This window comes from Tetranychus urticae, chromosome 2 (genome assembly GCF_039701765.1).
Source record: "Tetranychus urticae isolate SD_2017Ah chromosome 2, NJAU_TeUrti_SD_1.0, whole genome shotgun sequence".
Lineage (NCBI taxonomy): Eukaryota > Metazoa > Arthropoda > Arachnida > Trombidiformes > Tetranychidae > Tetranychus > Tetranychus urticae.
Genome location: NC_142959.1, coordinates 21,710,144 through 21,730,651, shown reverse-complemented (window position 1 = coordinate 21,730,651; position 20,508 = coordinate 21,710,144). Strand labels below are relative to the sequence as shown.

Sequence of the window (20,508 nt, the reverse complement as noted above, 5' to 3'; positions counted from 1 at the left end):
TTGATACAGCTCATCATTTCTTGTCTTTCTTTTCCCCTTACTCACTATCTATCTTTATCTTCCTCCCCTTTTTTGTTTAGTCTCTCTCAACCTCTCCCACTCTTGCTTTTCCCTGTCTATTAATTTAGACAGCGATCTCACTAATTTTTCTCTTTCCTTTCCTTATCAGCTTCAATCTTCTCACTCTTTTTGCAAAAATACTTTCTTTAGTTAAGTCTTGTTGTTGAACCAAGACAAATGACGGATTTGGATTACTCAAAGTTTCTTCTGATATTAACGTTCTTTTTTGTCCTGTGATCAACTTTCAACATGTATAACCTAACCTACAACCACCAGTTTTTTCAAAATCAAAACTATGTTAAGAGTGAAAATATGGATACAAATTTTGTTAATGTTTTGAACAGCAAATCATTTAAATCATCGATACCATCATCATCTGTTTTATCATTAGTTAAGAACTATTCTGCAAGTATAAATGATAAATCAACATTCAATCAGCTGAATTTAACCAACAACAACAACCGTAATAACAATAATAATATTTGTTATAATAATAATAATAATAATAATAATGTTATTAATATGAATAACCAACAACTACCTCAAAGAAATGATAATATGAACCATCATACCAAATTAGTTAATAACCAGAAAAAAAGATATTCCTGTGATCAATGTTCATATTCAACTGATAGACGAGATCTTTATCGGAGACATGAAAATATTCACAGAGATGAAAAGCCATTTCGTTGTTATGTATGTAATAAAATGTTTAACCGAGCTGATCATGTTAAGAAACATTTCCTTAGGATCCACAAAGGTCTTGAATATAATGTGAAACTAATCAAAAGGATTAACGGCGTTGATTATACTGCATCAAATGTCAATCATACCACCAATGGATCGCCAAATACCAACAATAGCATCGCTTCCGAAAGTACACTTTTAAACAATAACAAAATCATTTGTGACACCAACAATAACAACCATAATAGTATTACTAATTTAGAAAGTCAAACCAATGGTTTAAAAAGTTTACCAACATTTAATCTCGCTTTGTGGAATGAAGAATCAAATAGATTACTTCTTGAAAACTACAGTTCGCAATCCAAGTATACATTACCTCCACGACAATCTCAATCTCAATTGCATTCTAATTCTCAATTATCTCAATTGTCTCATCAATCAACACATCAAGATCGTGAACCTTTATGTGATTCAAATGGACAATCAAATGATCAAAGGGACTTGCTAAATATTATGAATGATGCTGGTTTAACTTTATGTTTAAAACTGAATGGTTCAAATAATGGAGTTAATGGAAGAACATCGAATGCTGATAAATCACCACTTATTTCTTGTTTCTCAACGAAAATGTCTAGTCATGTAAATTCACCAAGATCAACTCCACCAACTCCTTCGCCTTCACCACCATTCAACGATATACGAGGTATAAATACATTTAAAGGGTCAATACCAAGAAATCAAGAAAATCGACGTTCCCCATACGATATGAGATCTGTCTGTTCAACGCAAAATCATCGAAAGCCAACATCACTTTTATCACCAATCAATTGTAAAACATCGTCACCTCCACAAACAATAGCAACATCGTTAGTTAAACCAAAATGTCCAGATAAATATGAAAACTCATATCAATATGGGCAGCATAGGCATATTAATGTTTCTCAACCCCATCACCAAATGACAATAACGTCTCTCAAAGGCAGCAAAAGCAAAGCCAGCCACATCACTAACAATAACAATGGATGTAATATTATTGATAAAGTCGATGAAATGATAAAAATGAGTGAAAATGAATTCAATAGACGCCTATTGGAATCAATGGGTCCATCTTCGTCCTCTACTTTATTATCTGAACGAGACTCGTTTCCACATGCGACTCTAATTTTTAATACTGAAGCATCTAATAACTCAAAGAAAACTAATTGGTTTAACCGTTTGAATCCAGTTCGTGTTAATACAGTGTCTAGTGTTGTATCTAGCAATAATGAATTGAATGATAAATCGGATTCACAATCAAAGATTAATATTAATATGAAATATTCGAATAAATTTCCACATAAACATTCAGAAAAATATTCTGAAGAAGAAATATCATCAGAAACATGGCAATCTGATGAAATTTCAATAGATGAATCCGATATCATTGAAGAAGTTGATAGTGAAGAAGACAATTATTTAGAAATGTCTCAATTTAAAGATGAAGATGATGATAAAAGTGATATTTATTTGCATGAAATCAAATCAAATACATTTGATTGTGAATATTGTGGATGTTCATTTGCTAATTACAAATCACTTCATACTCATCGATATCTTCTTCATCAATATATCAACAAGCAAAATAATCTTTATCCATATTCTTGTGTTATTTGTGGTAAACGAAGTTCAACACAAAAGCAGATGATAAATCATATGGTTAATCATAATGGACTGAGAAATTCAAGGAAATACTCAAGAAATGGATCAGCATCACCATCTATGGTGGCTATGAAATCGTCAATAAGGAAAAATCGAAGAAAACAAAGCGAACCAAAACGAGTTGCAATGTAAAAACAGAGCAACTCTTGATAACATATGCCATTGGATTCTCTAAATTGCCAATTGAAATGATAATCTAGTTGATTATTGGTTATCAACAGCAATAGCATCCGATTGGGAGTAATCAAATGTTATGCGATTGGTTATCCGCTTATTCAATATTCATTTTCAGATCTACCCCAAAAATGCCAAGAAATATAAATTTATTAAATTTTTACCCAATGATTGTAAACTGTGATCAGCTCTAATTTATTTAGTTAGCTTGATTATGTTATGTATCTGAGCTTGTTTATTAATTTGTAAATTACATAAAATTCAACGTTTTTGATGCAAAATCGTTTTTGTTACACAAGACCATCGTCATTTGTTTAGTTATCAAATGATTATAACCAATTTTTTGAAGCGGAAATGTTCATGTAATGACTAATATTTTCCAATTATATTTCACAAATTCAATGTGTTTCTGAAAAACACTTGAGATTGCACTCCGCCTAACACTGCAAGGTCCTCCACGTCTTTCACCACTGAGTGGGCTAACAGACAACTTCAATAAATCAAATTGCTCCAAAAATATTTACAGTTTGCAATGAAATTATCATAACCATGAAACTTGATGAAATTGGGTTACAAATGAGATTCTCAAAAATTGCATTCATGGTTAACTAGGGACAAGATTTATTGTCGATGAAATAGAGAAAGATTCAGTTATTAAATCGCCATCCACAAATCTCCAAATTAAAATTATCATTTATCTGGTTAAACAATCTAAACTGTTGCAATTGTTTCAATTCAACACCAATTACAACCAAAGCTGTGAAAATTGCCAATTTACCAATTTGTAAAGCAACATTTCCAACGACAAACCAAATGCATTGAGAAGGATGAAATTAGCTAATTGTGGAAGTTGGATTTTTGTTGAATTTAAAATATCAAATCAAGAGTCCAACTAAACCAGCCTTTTAAACCAGTTTTAAACCCAAAAAAAAGCAGTTATAAAAAGCAAATTATTGAACCTTTGAACGACCTGTAAAGCATTTCCCAGGAATCGTCCAATGAATACAACCTTTTTCATTAATATTTTGCCTTGCAATAACCAAAAGCAAATGCATCTCTAATTTTCACCACACAATCATCTAGAAGTGACCAAGAAATTTGCTCTCTCCTGCAACCTAATCATTCTCATGATAATGGTGATGAAAATCTGTATCCATCTCTTTTCAAGTCAAAACAAAATCATATTTGCTCGTCTTCCTCCTCTCTTAACATCCTCTTTACACATAATCATTTGCAGACCGAGAAACTCAATTTTCCTCTCTTTCCCTTCCTTTTACCAATCACTTTGATCATCCACCCACCCACCTCCTACTTGCATCATCCAAGTTGATCATCATCTTTTCATCCTCTTCCATGTCATACTCAGCACATACGAAAGACACACAAACAAGAAACTATCTAATACAGTTGATCCTTCTCATCATCTCTCATCTTTTACTCTCATCATTATTCTCAACCTTTTTTTCCCCTTCTCAATGTTATTCCAACTCTCACCCAAATATATATTTATATCCTTTCCTCTCTCCCCCATTATCCCTCCCACAATGATCGATCCTCGAGGAAACTATTCCTCAGGCTTTTCCTCTGTAACATCCTTATCATCTTCGTCTTCCTCAGAATCTTTCCAATCCGTAAAAGGAAGAAGAGGAAAAAGCAATCTTTGGTAGCCACCCCCTTAACCTCCCTCTTTCATGCTCTTTCTTAAGCCTCAACAGACTTTATCATTTCTTTTCATTTTCTTCTTCTCATCTCGTTTTCCCTTGACTCGCCTAAAATCCTTCAGCATTATCATCATCATCATCTTCCTCCTTCTTCTTGTAACATCATCTCATCTCTTTACCATTCCCTTGCAGTCAAAAAGTCTCCCACTTTTTTTTCTTCTTCTCTCTATTTCCATCTTTTCCTTTATCGCCAATTTTATCTTCAATCTTCCGCCCTTTTTTGCTTCTCCTTCTCTCATCATTATCATCACCAAACTCTTGAAAATGAAGATCAAAAACCTTGACCAGACCAACCCACCCACTCCACCCTTTTAACTAATCCATGAAACAAAAATGTACACAATAGTCACATCAACATTGAACAGCAAACAAAAACCCAAAACCAACAACACCAACGAATGTAAACCTGAAAACTGTTATTCAGACGGTAAAGAGAGAGAGAGAGAGAGAGAGAAAAGGAAAAGAGAGGAAAAGTGTTTTCATTAAACCCAATCATTATATTACCATGTATATTACAATGATAATGATAACTGTTGGTGAGAGTGAAAATGTAAGGCACAACAAACCTTCAATGTACAGAAGTAATTGAATGGATGGCGAACGAAAAAAGGGGAAAAAGATGAACAAAGAGGAAACTTTGAGAGTTACAAGTTACATGGAGAAGACATGGAAAACTGTTCAGCAGAAAGGAGGAGGGAAGAAAGAGGGAAAAAGGCAAGGGGAGTGTGTGGGTTGAAATGGTGATCATCATGATGTGAATAAGTTTTCATCATTTTTACACAGGCAAAGAGAAGAGGAAAAAAAGAGGAGAACGAGTTTTCAGTTTCAACAGCAAAGATGAAATGTTAACAGCACCATGAGAATAATGTTGAAAGTATTACATGAAGATCATCTTCATGGTGGTGTTGGTAGTAAACCTTATCTTCCTCCTTCTCATCATCTACTCATGATAGGGGTTAATTTTGTCTCTTCCTTTTTCATCATTTTCTTCATATTCTTCTTTTTCCTTTTTCGTAACCTTTTTTTGTGTGTGTGTGTCTCTTTCCTTTCTTTCACTTCTCATCTTTCCTCTCGTCATTATCAGCCTCTTCTGGGGTGGAAAGTGCACAAATGGGGAGAAGAAGAAAAAAAAACTGAGTTTCAACTGAAAACAACCAACACCCACATTGATTAAATGGACGATCAGAATGATTATGATGATGATGGGTCTAGGCACCTACACACCTCTTTTCAGTCATCAAAGTGATTCAGAAAAACGAGTTACAGGAAAAACATGAACATTCGCATATGGATGAACATCAAGAATACTTACGATCAACTGACTTGGCTGTTCAAGTTTTTTGTTCAATTGTTGAAGGCCTTAAAGAGTTTCGTAGTTGAAAAACTTGGTTAGCTTTTTACATTCAATTACAAATGAAATAGACGATAAAGTTTCAAGATAAAAATATACTTTTTTTTTCTCCCTTTTCACATCATCGTCCTTGTTACCAGAATCATCATCATTCTAGTCATCATCACTAACTTATCAAAACACTCACATAGTGGGTTTTTTTACCCTGAGCTCAAGTGAGGTGGGTGGAGAAGAAGAGGAGGAAGAGGGTGAATGATGGAAGATTATAAAGAAGAGGGGAAACTTGATGATTAACCCAAAAGAGAGACTCGTGTGGGGTTTATGGAGGTGTGATGAGAGGATGATGATGAAGGGAAGATGCAAAAAATGATGCGGGTGGGTAAGAAAGAAGATAAAGAGAGAGAGAGAGAAACAGGGTGGGTGGTTAAAGAGAGGGATAGAGCATTGAAACACCATAGGGGTTACCAATTGCTGTGAATGTTTCCTTCAACATGATCAGTATTCATCAGTAGATAGAGACCAAAGATAAGTTTCTCTTTCTTTTCTCTTCTTCTTTTACTACCCTTCATATTTATCCTCATCTTCCTCCTTCTTCCCTCAATCTTAAGTACAGCGAGAAAAGTGAAAAACTAGAAGAAGATTCTGACTGCCTTTCATTTTTCGCTTTTTTTGCTCTCTTCTTTTTCCTTTATTTTTCACTCTTTAATCATCTTTCTCTATCTCTTATCCCCCACTCACTTGTCTCTCACTATCTATCTTTATCTTCCTTCTCTAGCAACCTCTCCCACTTTTCATTTCCCTGTCTATTTAGCTTTCAATGCAATATAGACAGAAGTCTTCTTTCCCTTTCCTCTCCTTTACACTTTTTCCTTTCCTTGTTTCTTCCCTCTTCTTTTCCCTATCTTCTCACCTATCTTCTTCTCCCTCTTTCTCCAGTGAGTTTTTCTCTCTCTTTAACGAAAAATATTTTCCTAAAGGATATTTTCTTGTTTGTTGTTGTTGGCCAAAGCAACTTGCGATTCTTCTTAACGTTATCAAATTTTTGTTGCAACTCTTTGCTTGTGAACCTTGATTATATCATTATTTCAACAAACTACCGATTACCAACAGTTATTTTGTGTCTTTGTTAATTATCATCAGTATCATTTGGTTCCATTCTGACTGTCTTCAGTTTTGATTACATTTTTCTTGTCTCAGATTCTTTGAAAACTTGAAGATTCTTTCTTTCGATTCAACCTTTTTACTCATTTTTCGCTCACAAGATCTCCCTCTTTCTCACTCTTTTTTCTGGTATATTTATATTTTCCCTCAATAATCTTAACCATTGTCAACTTTTTTGATTGAACTATGTGCTGTTTGCTTGTGTCTAACAACAACTTTGTTTTCTGGTTGAACAATGTTTAACCCAAACTTTTCACTTTGAAAATACAGTCATATGGAACATTTAACCATCTTATTTTAAAGGTAAGTTTTTAGCCTCTTTTCAAGTCTATTTCAGTGTTAATTTACATTTAAATACAACCAGTTTAACTAATATCCATGTTTTGCCTTATCTTTAATTTCAGTTTCCTTGTAGTTCTAAAAGTCTGGCTCTCTCGTTTGCTTATTGGTACTGTGCACTTTTGTTTTATTAGTGTTTTGTTTTTATCTGAAAACAACGAGGAAAAGGGAAGCTTGTCTGGATTAAACCTTTAATAAACCTGTTCTCACCTTTTTTGGATCGACTGTTGCTTTAATATCAAATAACTGTTTTGATGATCCAATTTTCAACGAAATGGTATCAATAATTAGCAAAGGTGCTGATAATTTGAACTCTTTTCGTTCAATTGTTCCTAAAAGAAACGATAAAAGCCATTCTACAACCATATCCACTAGTTTTGTAAAAAGTGAAAATATGGATACAAATTTTGTTAATGTTTTGAACAGCAAATCATTTAAATCATCGATACCATCATCATCTGTTTTATCATTAGTTAAGAACTATGCTTCAAGTATAAATGATAAATCAACATTCAATCAGCTGAATTTAATGAACAACAACAACCGTAATAACAACAATAATATTTGTTATAATAATAATAATAATAATGTTATTAATATGAATAACCAACAACTACCTCAAAGAAATGATAATATGAACCATCATACCAAATTAGTTAATAACCAGAAAAAGAGATATTCCTGTGATCAATGTTCATATTCAACCGATAGACGAGATCTTTATCGGAGACATGAAAATATTCACAGAGATGAAAAGCCATTTCGTTGTTATGTATGTAATAAAATGTTTAACCGAGCTGATCATGTTAAGAAACATTTCCTTCGGATCCACAAAGGTCTTGAATATAATGTGAAACTAATCAAAAGGATTAATGGTGTTGATTATACTGCATCAAATGTCAATCATACCACCAATGGATCGCCAAATACCAACAATAATAATATAAACAATTCCAATATCGCTTCCGATAGTACACTTTTAAACAATAACAACATGATTTGTGACAACAACAACAACAACAGCAATAATAATCATTATAATCACCATAATGGAGTTACTAATTTAGAAAGTCAAACCAATGGTTTAAAAAGTTTACCAACATTTAATCTCGCTCTGTGGAATGAAGAATCAAATAGATTACTTCTTGAAAACTACAGTTCGCAATCCAAGTATACATTACCTCCACGACAATCTCAATCTCAATTGCATTCTAATTCTCAATTACCTCAATTGTCTCATCAATCAACACATCAAGATCGGGAACCTTTATGTGATTCAAATGGGCAATCAAATGATCAAAGGGACTTGCTAAATATTATGAATGATGCTGGTTTAACTTTATGTTTAAAACTGAATGGTTCAAATAATGGAATTAATGGAAGAACATCGAATGCTGATAAATCGCCCCTTATTTCATGCTTCTCAACGAAAATGTCTAGTCATGTAAATTCACCAAGATCAACTCCACCAACTCCGTCGCCTTCACCACCATTCAACGATATACGAGGTATAAATATATTTAAAGGGTCAATACCAAGAAATCAAGAAAATCGACGTTCCCCATACGATATGAGATCTGTCTGTTCAACGCAAAATCATCGAAAGCCAACATCACTTTTATCACCAATCAATTGTAAAACATCGTCACCTCCACAAACAATAGCAACATCGTTAGTTAAACCAAAATGTCCAGATAAATATGAAAACTCATATCAATATGGGCAGCATAGGCATATTAATGTTTCTCAGCCCCATCACCAAATGACAATAACGTCTCTCAAAGGCAGCAAAAGTAAAGCCAGCCACATCACTAACAATAACAATGGATGTAATATTATTGATAAAGTCGATGAAATGATAAAAATGAGTGAAAATGAATTCAATAGACGCTTATTGGAATCAATGGGTCCATCTTCGTCTTCAACGTTATTATCTGAACGAGACTCATTTCCACATGCAACTCTTATTTTTAATACTGAAACCTCTAAAAACTCAAAGAAAACTAATTGGTTTAACCGTTTGAATCCAGTTCGAGTTAATACAGTTTCTAGTGTTTTACCTATCACTGCTGAATCAAATGAAAGGCCTAATTCATCTAGTTCTCAAGCAACATCCAATAATGATAAAAAATATTCAGATAAATATTCTGAAGAAGAAATATCATCAGAAACATGGCAGTCTGATGAAATTTCAATAGATGAATCCGATATCATTGAAGAAGTTGATAGTGAAGAAGACAATTATTTAGAAATGTCTGAATTTAAAGATGAAGATGATGATAAAAGTGATATATATTTACATGAAATCAAATCAAATACATTTGATTGTGAACATTGTGGATGTTCATTTGCTAATTACAAATCACTTCATACTCATCGATATCTTCTTCATCAATATATCAACAAGCAAAATAATCTTTATCCATATTCTTGCGTTATTTGTGGTAAACGAAGTTCAACACAAAAGCAGATGATAAATCATATGGTTAATCATAATGGACTGCGAAATTCAAGGAAATACTCAAGAAATGGATCAGCTTCACCATCTATGGTGGCTATGAAATCGTCAATAAGGAAAAACCGAAGAAAACAAAGCGAACCAAAACGAGTTGCAATGTAAATTTAAAAGAGCAACTCTTGGTAACATATGCCATATTGGATACTCTAAATTGCCAATAATTGAATTGATAGTCGAATTGATTATGGATTATTAACAGCAATAGCATCCGATTGGGAGGAATCAAATGTTATGCGATTGGTTATCCGCTTATTCAATCTTCATTTACAGATCTATCCCAAAAATGCCAAGAAATATAAATTTATTAAATTTTTACTCAATGATTGTAAACTGTGATCAGCTCTAATTTATTTAGTTAGCTTGATTATGTTATTATGTACCTGAGCTTGTTAATTAATTTGTAAATAACATAAAATAAAACGTTTTTGATGCAAAATCGTTTTTAAAACACTAACACCATTGAGATTATTATTGATTTGGTAGTCCATGCAAAATTGTAACAGAAAATGCTAACTAGAATTTCGTATAAACTTTCAATCAATTCAAAAATTCACCCGCTTCGCGCAAAATTAAAAAATCCATTGATAATGAATGGTTTCTCGATAATCTTATCGTTACCTTGAGATTTAGTCACTTTTCAGACAGAATAGTATTGTATTGCGCTTTTCTCATTGAAATTATTGAAAATGATAAAGCACGAATGACGGGAATCATTTTCATTATTTCAATTAATAGAAAAGATTCATATTTTTATCGACGTGCCATTGCATTAGAACAGTTTTTCGGCTCGGTTTCCTAAAACGGAGGTACTGCCATCTATTGACGCAATTTTATACTATTCAAAGAAACTAATCATGTTGATTGAAGGAAACATTCACAGCAATTGGTAACCCCTATGGTGTTTCAATGCTCTATCCCTCTCCTTAACCACCCACCCTGTTTCTCTCTCTCTTTATCTTCTTTCTTACCCACCCGCATCATTTTTTGCATCTTCCCTTCATCATCATCCTCTCATCACACCTCCATAAACCCCACACGAGTCTCTCTTTTGGGTTAATCATCAAGTTTCCCCTCTTCTTTATAATCTTCCATCATTCACCCTCTTCCTCCTCTTCTTCTCCACCCACCTCACTTGAGCTCAGGGTAAAAAAACCCACTATGTGAGTGTTTTGATAAGTTAGTGATGATGACTAGAATGATGATGATTCTGGTAACAAGGACGATGATGTGAAAAGGGAGAAAAAAAAGTATATTTTTATCTTGAAACTTTATCGTCTATTTCATTTGTAATTGAATGTAAAAAGCTAACCAAGTTTTTCAACTACGAAACTCTTTAAGGCCTTCAACAATTGAAGAAAAACTTAAACAGCCAAGTCAGTTGATCGTAAGTATTCTTGATGTTCATCCATATGCGAATGTTCATGTTGAATGTGAAAAGCTAACCAAATCAAATAGCCACAGCCATAGCGGGTCATTAAGCCATTTCCATAATATTTATCCAACTGATGGACCAGATCTTTATCGGAAGTCTGCAAATATTCACAGAGATGAAAAGTCACTGCGTTGTTATGTATATACACGTAAAACAGGGCTATAATGTTTAACCGAGCTAGTCTTGTTCTTACCATTTCCTTATGATCCTCGAAAATTTCTTGAATATAATGCGAAACTAGTCAAGAGGATTAACGGCGTTGATATCACTGCATCAATGCTAACAATAATAACAAAAACAAAATCTTATCAGTGGCATAATAGATGTTACCGGTTTAGCTTTGTAGTTAAAACTGAATGTTTCTAATAATGAAATTAATGGTAGAACACTAAATCACCGCTTATTGCTTGTTTCTCAACGATAATATCTAGTCATGTAAATTCACCAAGATCAACTCCACCAACTCCATCGCCTTCACCACCATTCAGTGATATACGAAGTATAAATTTATTTAAAGGGACAATATCAAGAAATCAAGAAAATCGACATTCCACATACGATATAAGACCTGTCTTTTTATCACAAAATCATCTAAAGTCACCATAACTTTTATCGCCAACCAATTGTAAAAATTGTCACGATAACATTCAATAGCAATATCGTTAGTAAAACCGAATGTCACGATAAAATTTAAAACTCACATCAATTTTTCAACCTGATCAGAAAATGATGACATTTCTTAAAGGTTTTATGTATAAAGCAAAGTCGATCATAGCACTAATATTAACTTTGGAAGTAGACTTATTTGAAAGGTTGATAAATGATGCAAATGAGTGGAAATGAATTTAATAGACGTATATTGGAGTCAATGGATACATCTTCATTTTTTACTTTATTGGGTAAACGATTTCCATTTTGAAATTTCCATATTCAACTCATATTTATAATAAGGAAACATCTATTGACTCAATTAAAACTAAATGGTTTAATCATATTATATTATTGAAGATGGGTCATATCCATATCTCATACGTCCCATTCATGTTTGTGTTCCTTTTCGGCATCAGCTTTTCGTTTAGCTGCCCAATATGCTTTGTTTTCAGGTGAATTGACTAATCTGTGGAAGTAAATTTGCAAAGGAAGGGCAGCAAATACTAGAGAAAAGCCGAAATAACGAACATACCAGTTACTTCTGGCTGCTCTAGCCCAATCGAAATCAACCCAACCAAATTTATTGTAGCCAAAAATCATCTTTTTATACACTTTTCCTTTCCATGTAACTTGTGGTGTATCCACAATTGGACCAACAATCTTCACCATTGTCACTTGATAAAACAATAAACAACACAATCAAGTAATAATAATTTAAACTAAATTAATATTTGAACAATAATGTTAAGGCAATTCACAAATTGACCTCTACAGAATTCCAGGGACCGTTCAATCAGTATAAAAGCAAGAGCTCTTTCGATATATCAATAACCTCGATATATCGATGAGTACTTGATCAAAGTTAATTTTTGCATTTTTTATCGACAACTTTTGATTCAACCAATTGTCTAATTATTAATTTACTTTCTTCCTCCATATTTCACTTTATCACAGATTTATTCATTCAATTGCAATTCTATGCAAAGTATTCCCAATCTTTTCAGCTATTTACTGGCATTTGAATAACTCAAAAATCATGGATAAAATCAGCATAATTAACAAATTAAAAATGCAATTCTGGTCCAATGGTCATCTTATATTCACCATTCTAGCGGTGGTATTTTTTTATTAAGGGATGTTTCAAAGTGAATGGAGTGTAATAAATCAAATGGTCATCTGATTCTCAATCAGTAATTGTTAGATGTGAAATATTCAGATGAATATTTGAAGACGAAATATCTTCAGAAATATGGAAATTCGATGAGATTTAAATAGATGAAATCAACATCAGCGAAGAAATTGATAGTGATGATGATAATTATATAGAAATGTCTGAATTTAAAGATGAAGATGATGATAAAAGTGATATATATTTACATGAAATCAAATCAAATACATTTGATTGTGAACATTGTGGATGCATTTAGTAAATTTATTGAATTGTTAACCAATGTATATTGAAACTCATAGCAACTGTGATCGGTTTTAAATGACATTGAAATGATCACATTTAGTATTATTTCAGGTTCAGCTGAATTTCCTATCTCCAAGTGAATTCAGATGGAGTAACTATGTGTGTATTGAACTTTCTGGTTATATTTCTAGTTTTGGTTAATTCACTGTAAGTTGAAAAAATCTATTTGTTGAAATGCAATCAGGGTTTATAGATTACCCTAACATTACTTTCATCATCCAATCATTACAGTTATTGAATAAGGCAAAAAAATATTCAATTTTATTGATCATTGCTTTCTTTGATTAATCTGATTTGTTTGAAAAGTCTGAACTCGAAAGTTCTACGGGTAAAAGGAAATGTTGATTAAATTAAATATTATTTATCAGCATTAAATACAATCCAAAGCAATAATTAATCAGCTGCTCTACTAATCACATGATTAACATTTACATGTGGATAAAAATGGCGGTCATTCAATAAGCCGGCGCCTATTTTTAATCCAATAATTTAAAATTGCTTGACGGTTTTTTTACTGTTAATTTTACTATTTTTTTAATAAAACAGTTTATTTCTTGACTGATTACAGTGATTATCATAATTTTTTATCAACCCCATCAATCAAAGTTAGTGGATTGCTACATAAAGCCAATAGATATTCATTGGATGGTTTTTTCCATGCTAACTCAAAGGATTCTCATTATGGTTTATTCCTGTTCATTGATTTTCAATACATCATCATAACTTCTTTGTTTCCTTTTTACACCTAATCTTACACACTTTCTGCCTTCATCAACATCATCTTTATTTTCTGTATGGTCTCCATTATTTAACCTGTTACCAGCAAATCAATGTTAACCATCACCACAAAACAAGATAACAAACAAACAAACCTAAAACCCCATTGAACTGGAATCAATTAGGTTAACATAAACATGATAACATCTCACTTTCAATGTTCACTTAAACCAGAAAATGATAATGTTAATCAAAAACAATTACATTAATGGCACCAAATGAAAAGAAGTGAGCCAAGGAATCGAGTAAAATCGTAGAAGCAAAGTCACCAAAGGGATCAAATGTTTTTCCAACCTTATTCAAATTAACTCGGATTGGTCAATTTTTCCACCGCAACTGATGATGATATTTTAGGAAATTTAATTCAAAACGAGTGATGCTAATGGAGCCTGTTGAGGACAACCACAAAGTGAAATATCTCACTTGAGATCTCTTGATTTTAACCATTTGTAACCACATGTACTGTTGCAGTATTTATCCAATATCAATTGCCTCTTCACTCTTGAGTAATCAGTTACATTTGACAATCCGTGGCCAGCTAATCAATGGAGATTGGAATCGGTATCATGAAGATGTAACTAGATAGCTGAGTTGCCAAGATCGTTCAAGGTTACCCAAAAATTGGACAAAGGTTAATCTAATCAGCATTGGGTGTAACTTTGATGGCTTATTTTCGGACAGGAATAGAGTCAAAATTTTCACGCAAAATCGAAAGCTGGTGATTTCTGGAGCCTTTACCATTTAAATGCTTGTGATGACAATTATGGCCTGATCTTCACTCCTTGTTTCTTGAACAATTCCAGGAGACATTTATTTTTTAATATGCCTGTTCGATACTCAAGAGATTTCTCTATCTTTTCATCATTTTTCTTTAGATGATGATAAGATGGAAAATGAAAGATTAAGTGTCACACACTTGATCTCATTTTTTCCTCATCTCATCACTTTGTCAACATCATAATCATTATCAGTTAATAATTCACCAGTTTGTTGTTGTTGTTGTTCCTCATTTTCCTATAAGTGTTCATAATAATACACTGACTTGGCTCAACAGATCATCATATTGACTCTTGTAGAGTTTATTATTTTCATTATTATTTGGTTATAAATATTCAAAGTTTCAGCTCAATTCACCATGAGAAACTTTGTTTTCACAGAGATCACAGCAATAATAATAATTGGCCTCTCATTTCATCAAGTCTCCTGTCAATTTGTCAACAACTATATTGAACAAGTATGTTTACTCCTTTTTAATTACAAAACCTTTTTTAATTAGTCTCAACCTTTAACTTTCCCCTACTTAATCACTCTTACCTCTTGATTAATTCTCAGTTTTTGCAACAATCAAATTAACTCTTGTTCTTTTCCTTTATTTACATTGTATCAATCCATGTACTAATTTATTGGCAATCCCAGAATGTTAATATTACCGGATTGTTGTTCAAAGATTTTGCCTGGACTCAATGTGGAACACCTGATGTGATCAAGTTTAGTCGACTTGAGATCGATCCTGATCCAATGAAGATTCCCGGTTTACTTTCTGTAGGATTAGATGTGCTCGTTAAAAGTAATTTAACCTCACCTCTTCCCGTAAGTTTACAGCCAACAAGCAACAATTTCAATGATTAATTACATGGACTGAAATGGCAAGAAAAGGCTGCTATCAATAATAATTAATCTTGTGTTTGACAAACTTTGGATTTTTCCCTCGAACAACCGAAAAAATCTGAATATCGTGAAAAATCACCAACATTGTATCATTTACAATTGATAGTTAATTCATTGACAAACGTCTCAAAAAAAAGGAATAAGTATAAACACTCAAAAGCAGTTAGAATCAGGTAGTGAGTTGAGTTTTTATGCAAACAAGTATTGATTTGTCAGTAAGATTGATTTATACTATTTAAATCTTTCCATCTACAGTTTCCATGTGATTAATAGATTGTTACAATTAGTATTATTGAATTTACTTTCATTCTTATTTTATTTTTCTTACTCCAGTTCACCTTGAAGATGAAAAAGAAAGTATTCGGAGTATGGGTTGACATTCCCTGTGAACATGGTTTTGGATCTTGCCAGTATTCAGATTTTTGTACTCTATGGCCCTACCCTAAACCTTGTCCTGATGTTTATACTCAATACGGTGTTCCGTGTTCATGTCCATTCCCAGCGAATCGATACAATTTCCCTGAAGTCGTCGTTGGAAATGCAACTCTGCCCTTCTCTGACATACCAAAATGGCTTGAAAACGGTCACTATTCAATAGAAGCTCATTTAATGGATCAATCAAGCCAAGAATTGTTTTGTATTCAAATCCTGATGCAAATGAAGATCAACAATTAATCAAAGCAATTGTCAAGGATAATACAAAGGAGAATATATTTATTTCCCAAAAAGAAATCTGCAAATCTGTTGAACCCATGCATAATACCCGCAAGGCTATTTATTAGGTCAAAAAGCTTTGCGCGAAAATCACATTTGAAAAAAATCTAATTCTTGAATTAAAACTATTCAATCAATGAAATGATCCCAAACAGCTTCAATTGCTTTCATTTTTTCAAATGTAATTTTCATGCTTTTTGGCCAACCTAATAAATCAAACAAAATAGTGTAATCTCTCTACCGAGGCTGTTTAAATGAAATTTTGAATTATCCAGATTTACTTGAAATCTTATTTTATCCCTTACGTTTCACCAAAAGTCATCTGAGAGAATTGAATGCAACATTTACAGCATTTATGGTTGAATAAGGTGTATACAAAAGTAATGATGGTAACTCATGTAATGTGTAATATTTGACATGGAATGTGAGAGACAATGGAATATGAGGGAAAATAAAAGGATGAGAATGAATAAAGAGAAACAGAGTTGATTGAATGAATGAAATGATTCATTTTCATTTGGTTTGTTTCCCTAATAATGTCAACAAATGTAATATGACATTTTCTGGTTACTAGTGATGTTATCGTTTATCATAAACCATTTATGAGCCAGAAAACAAAAACAATTGGGATGAAACCGTGAGAGACAGAGGCAGAGAGGAATAGAGGGAAAGAGAAGCAAAAAAGTCATCAAGATTGACACACAAGAATTGAGAGAAACTCAGATTGTTAGCAAGATACAATGTGAATAACGAACCCTTTTCCCTTGTGCTTTACTTTGCTTGACACTTCTTTATGAATGTGTGTGTCTCTCTGCCTTCATCATGGAAGAAAGATGAAGATGATAGAGCAGGGAGCATGATAAATCGATAAAAATCTATTGAAAGGTTAGTGAAAGCCGAGTCAGGCAAGAAAAGGCTCAACATTGAGATTGACAAACGAAATAGAGACAAAGTTTTCTCTACTCAACAATCTTGAACATTGTAAGTGAAACACTTTCAAGTGATGAAATTGAAAGGTAATGAGTTAAATATTTGTGAATAATGATGATTCCATTCACGGTTCGAAATTTAAATCTAAACCTGATTGAGAATCAAATTGGCGTGAAACAAGTCCAAACATCAAAATCAATGTTGACCAGTTAATGGAAAGAAAAGGTTGCTTTAAATGTTTCACATTTCATTGATGTATTGATTTAACTTGAAGATTTGGCCAAATATTGAATTGATTCAGTGAGAATAAGCTGAACATTATCAAGGTATTTGGTCAATATATATGTTTGACTGGTTAAGGAAATAAGAGAATCAGATTGGAGAAGAAGAAGAAAAGAGGAAAATTTTTCGCTTTTTTGACAATTTTCATCTTCTTTTAGATATTGATTTCATTTGTGTCTGTTATTTTTGGATAGACAAGAAAAAAGATATTGAATTGCTTGGAGTTACAAGAAAAAAAAGATGAGAATAGAGGAAAAAACAAAATCCAAGCTAATAAACCATCAGATTGATGAAGATGATGTTGATGATGTTATTTTGATGTGAATAGAGAGAAATGGTGAATGGTTGAAATGAAGATAAAGGATGATAATGAAGAAGAAAATTGATGAAAAGGAAAAAATAGTGAAAATAAATGATTACCAAGTTTAGAGATGGGAAAAGGATTTCACTTTAGATTGATGATTCGACTTTCATTGTGATCTTTATTTTTTGTTACCTTCAACTTACAGTTGACGTTTGACTTTCATTATAATCAGTTGAACAAGGTTAAGGTCGCAATGGTGTAATCACAGGATACAAGGAAAAGGGTTAACCAAAAGAGACTCACAAATCTCTCATCCAACTGACCATTATTGTACCATTTTAATTGAACTCGACAAATTTGAAGCAATGAATATACAATTGATTCTTTGTTTGATCTTTTTTGAAGCACAAAAATCAAAGTTACAGAATTATCGGTTTTGCTCAGAAAATCAGAAGAAAAGTTGAAACATTTTCAAGCGCAAAACTAGAGTTGGAACAATTTTCTCATTTGATTTATCTTCAAGTGTGATTCAATGATTGTCAATCTTCCGATCCTGAGGCCATCCATAGATATTCAGTTACATTAAGTTTTTTAGGCTAAAAGATTACTAAAGATTTGTGAAACTCAGAGAAGATTAAAATGTCTCGCTTATGGATTTAAATACAGTAAACAGTCACTTAAGGCAATTTTTTCTTGATCGAATTCTAGTGATTTCGGTGTTTGTCTTTCCCAGGATGACTCGGGTTCTCAAGTCTTCTTAAGCACCCAAAATCCAAGACAAAAGTGTCGTTATTAAACGAGTATTTACTGGATGTGATTTTTCAATAACAGTTTCTATTCTTGATTTTGTCTTCAATCTTTATTGTCATGTTTCACTGACTGGCTTTTTGAAGGCTTCCATTGGAAGTAAATTGTTTAAAAAATTGGTTCGGAAATAGAAATGAAAAATAATGATTGTCAATTTCAATTAACTTGAATGGTAAAACATTTTCTTTGGTTTGATCTTTTTCACTGTTCATATCGTAATATCTGATATTTATTGAATTGCTGTAAACCACGAATAAGCGGTATAAGTGATGATTGATGATGGATGATGGGTGAGGAAAGTAGGATAAAAAATGGATTGATTTTTTGGGAAATGCAATTTTATATTCAATTTTGTTAACCATAATTGCAACTGAAATGCTAAATTGTTTCATTTTTCTCTTTGATTTATCTTTTTCTTTTCGCAAATGTTATCCTGTTTTTTGTTTCTCAATATTCATTAGGTTTGTTGTCTGTATATTGAAATTGCACATAATTATCATGTTTCACATCTATTATTCTTAACGGTATATCATGTACTCACCGAACCACCAAAACCACTGAAAATGAAAGTTTCCAAAATGTCTCACCATCGAGTCTAAACTTGCAAACAAATTAATTTCACGAGTTGCCAAAATAAATTGAAATGAAAAAAAAATAATCCAAACCCAAAATTATTCATAACTTTACATAATAGAAATAATTGTTGCTAAAATAGAAGGGAATGATAATCAGTTTAAACAGGAAATTATTGAATTCCAAGTTGGATAATGAGAAAATGTTGAAGAATGAATCACGAATTTCGTTGATTCTCATTGAATATTGTTATCAAAGATTTCAATGTAAATGAAATTTAATATCAATATCAACGAATTGATTGATGATTGCTGAACCAAGAAACAAAATAGATCCTTAGTAATCCAATACCTTTATTCACAATAAACCTAACAGTCTCCTGAAATATAATTGAACATGAAACTAATGAAAAACTTCAACCAACTTCAGTCAAAACACAATCAAAATTAAGCAACGAAATCGTAGGCAAACGAAAATTTGATACATTGAAATATAAAATTATTATCACAAAGGATTACATTGATTCGAGTTTTATGTTCTCGTGGCTGCTGTAGTCAAACCTTTTGCCTCAACAGACTGTAATACTTTTCTTATTTTGTCGTTCACATTCAAATTATTTACTACGAGATGAGAATTCAAAAGGTAAGACATTCAAAAGAAACTTTGCTGATCGCTAATGTGACCAATTGCATTGATTAAGGTTAATTTTATTTACAATAATGGACATCATATTGACTGTTGCTGACGGTTGTCACTAATTAGACACAATTATTATTAAACTTGTGCCTCGATATTTCGATAATGGTTGTACTTACAATCATCATTCTTTCACCAATTTAATTCTTTACTAATGCATAATTAAATTCAATAAACAACTTTTCCTTAACTCATTTGGGTTGTGAAGTTTGGGCTGTCAGTGTACGATCAACAACTGATTCATCCATTTACCTAAAAACTTTGAGCTTGGATATTGCGAGAATGGCATCAGCTCCAGTCATCATTCTTCCATCAATTTAGTTCTTTACTAATGAATAATTTAATTCAATTCAATAATTTTCCTAAACCGCATTTGGGTCATGATATTTTGGCTGTAAATGCACGAACAACAACTTATTTAACAAAACAAACTCATTGCAACCCATTTCTGATTAAATAAACCAATTTTCTGGTTAAACTTACAAATGAAA

The 20,508-nt window shown here is 32.4% G+C and overlaps 3 protein-coding genes across 3 annotated transcripts; all 3 read left to right on the top strand.

Moving 5' to 3' along the window:
• Positions 1 to 134: 134 nt before the first annotated feature.
• Positions 135 to 2,900, top strand: LOC107371394 (uncharacterized). Its single transcript, XM_015939462.3, has one exon. The coding sequence runs from the start codon at positions 310 to 312 to the stop codon at positions 2,575 to 2,577; it is 2,268 nt and encodes a 755-aa protein (XP_015794948.2). The 5' UTR covers positions 135 to 309; the 3' UTR covers positions 2,578 to 2,900.
• A 3,161-nt stretch (positions 2,901 to 6,061) lies between these two features.
• On the top strand, positions 6,062 to 10,145 carry LOC107371398 (uncharacterized). The gene is made up of 2 exons (XM_015939466.3): positions 6,062 to 7,155; positions 7,257 to 10,145. Exon 2 carries the CDS (start codon positions 7,466 to 7,468, stop codon positions 9,809 to 9,811), a length of 2,346 nt encoding a protein of 781 aa, XP_015794952.2. The 5' UTR covers positions 6,062 to 7,155; positions 7,257 to 7,465; the 3' UTR covers positions 9,812 to 10,145.
• Positions 10,146 to 15,033: 4,888 nt separating this feature from the next.
• Positions 15,034 to 16,705, top strand: LOC107371817 (ganglioside GM2 activator). Its single transcript, XM_015939977.3, has 3 exons — positions 15,034 to 15,277; positions 15,460 to 15,633; positions 16,045 to 16,705. The coding sequence occupies exons 1-3, from the start codon at positions 15,179 to 15,181 to the stop codon at positions 16,384 to 16,386; spliced, it is 615 nt and encodes a 204-aa protein (XP_015795463.1). The 5' UTR covers positions 15,034 to 15,178; the 3' UTR covers positions 16,387 to 16,705.
• The last annotated feature ends 3,803 nt before the right edge of the window (positions 16,706 to 20,508 follow it).

Bases quoted from the DNA above. Each gene is read 5' to 3' on its own strand.
- LOC107371817 (XM_015939977.3), top strand. From the start codon at position 15,179: ATGAGAAACTTTGTTTTCACAGAGATCACAGCAATAATAATAATTGGC. The intron at 15,278-15,459 runs GTATGTTTACTC...TGGCAATCCCAG, and splicing joins TCAACAACTATATTGAACAA to AATGTTAATATTACCGGATT. The intron at 15,634-16,044 runs GTAAGTTTACAG...TTCTTACTCCAG, and splicing joins ATTTAACCTCACCTCTTCCC to TTCACCTTGAAGATGAAAAA.
- LOC107371394 (XM_015939462.3), top strand. From the start codon at position 310: ATGTATAACCTAACCTACAACCACCAGTTTTTTCAAAATCAAAACTAT.
- LOC107371398 (XM_015939466.3), top strand. From the start codon at position 7,466: ATGGTATCAATAATTAGCAAAGGTGCTGATAATTTGAACTCTTTTCGT.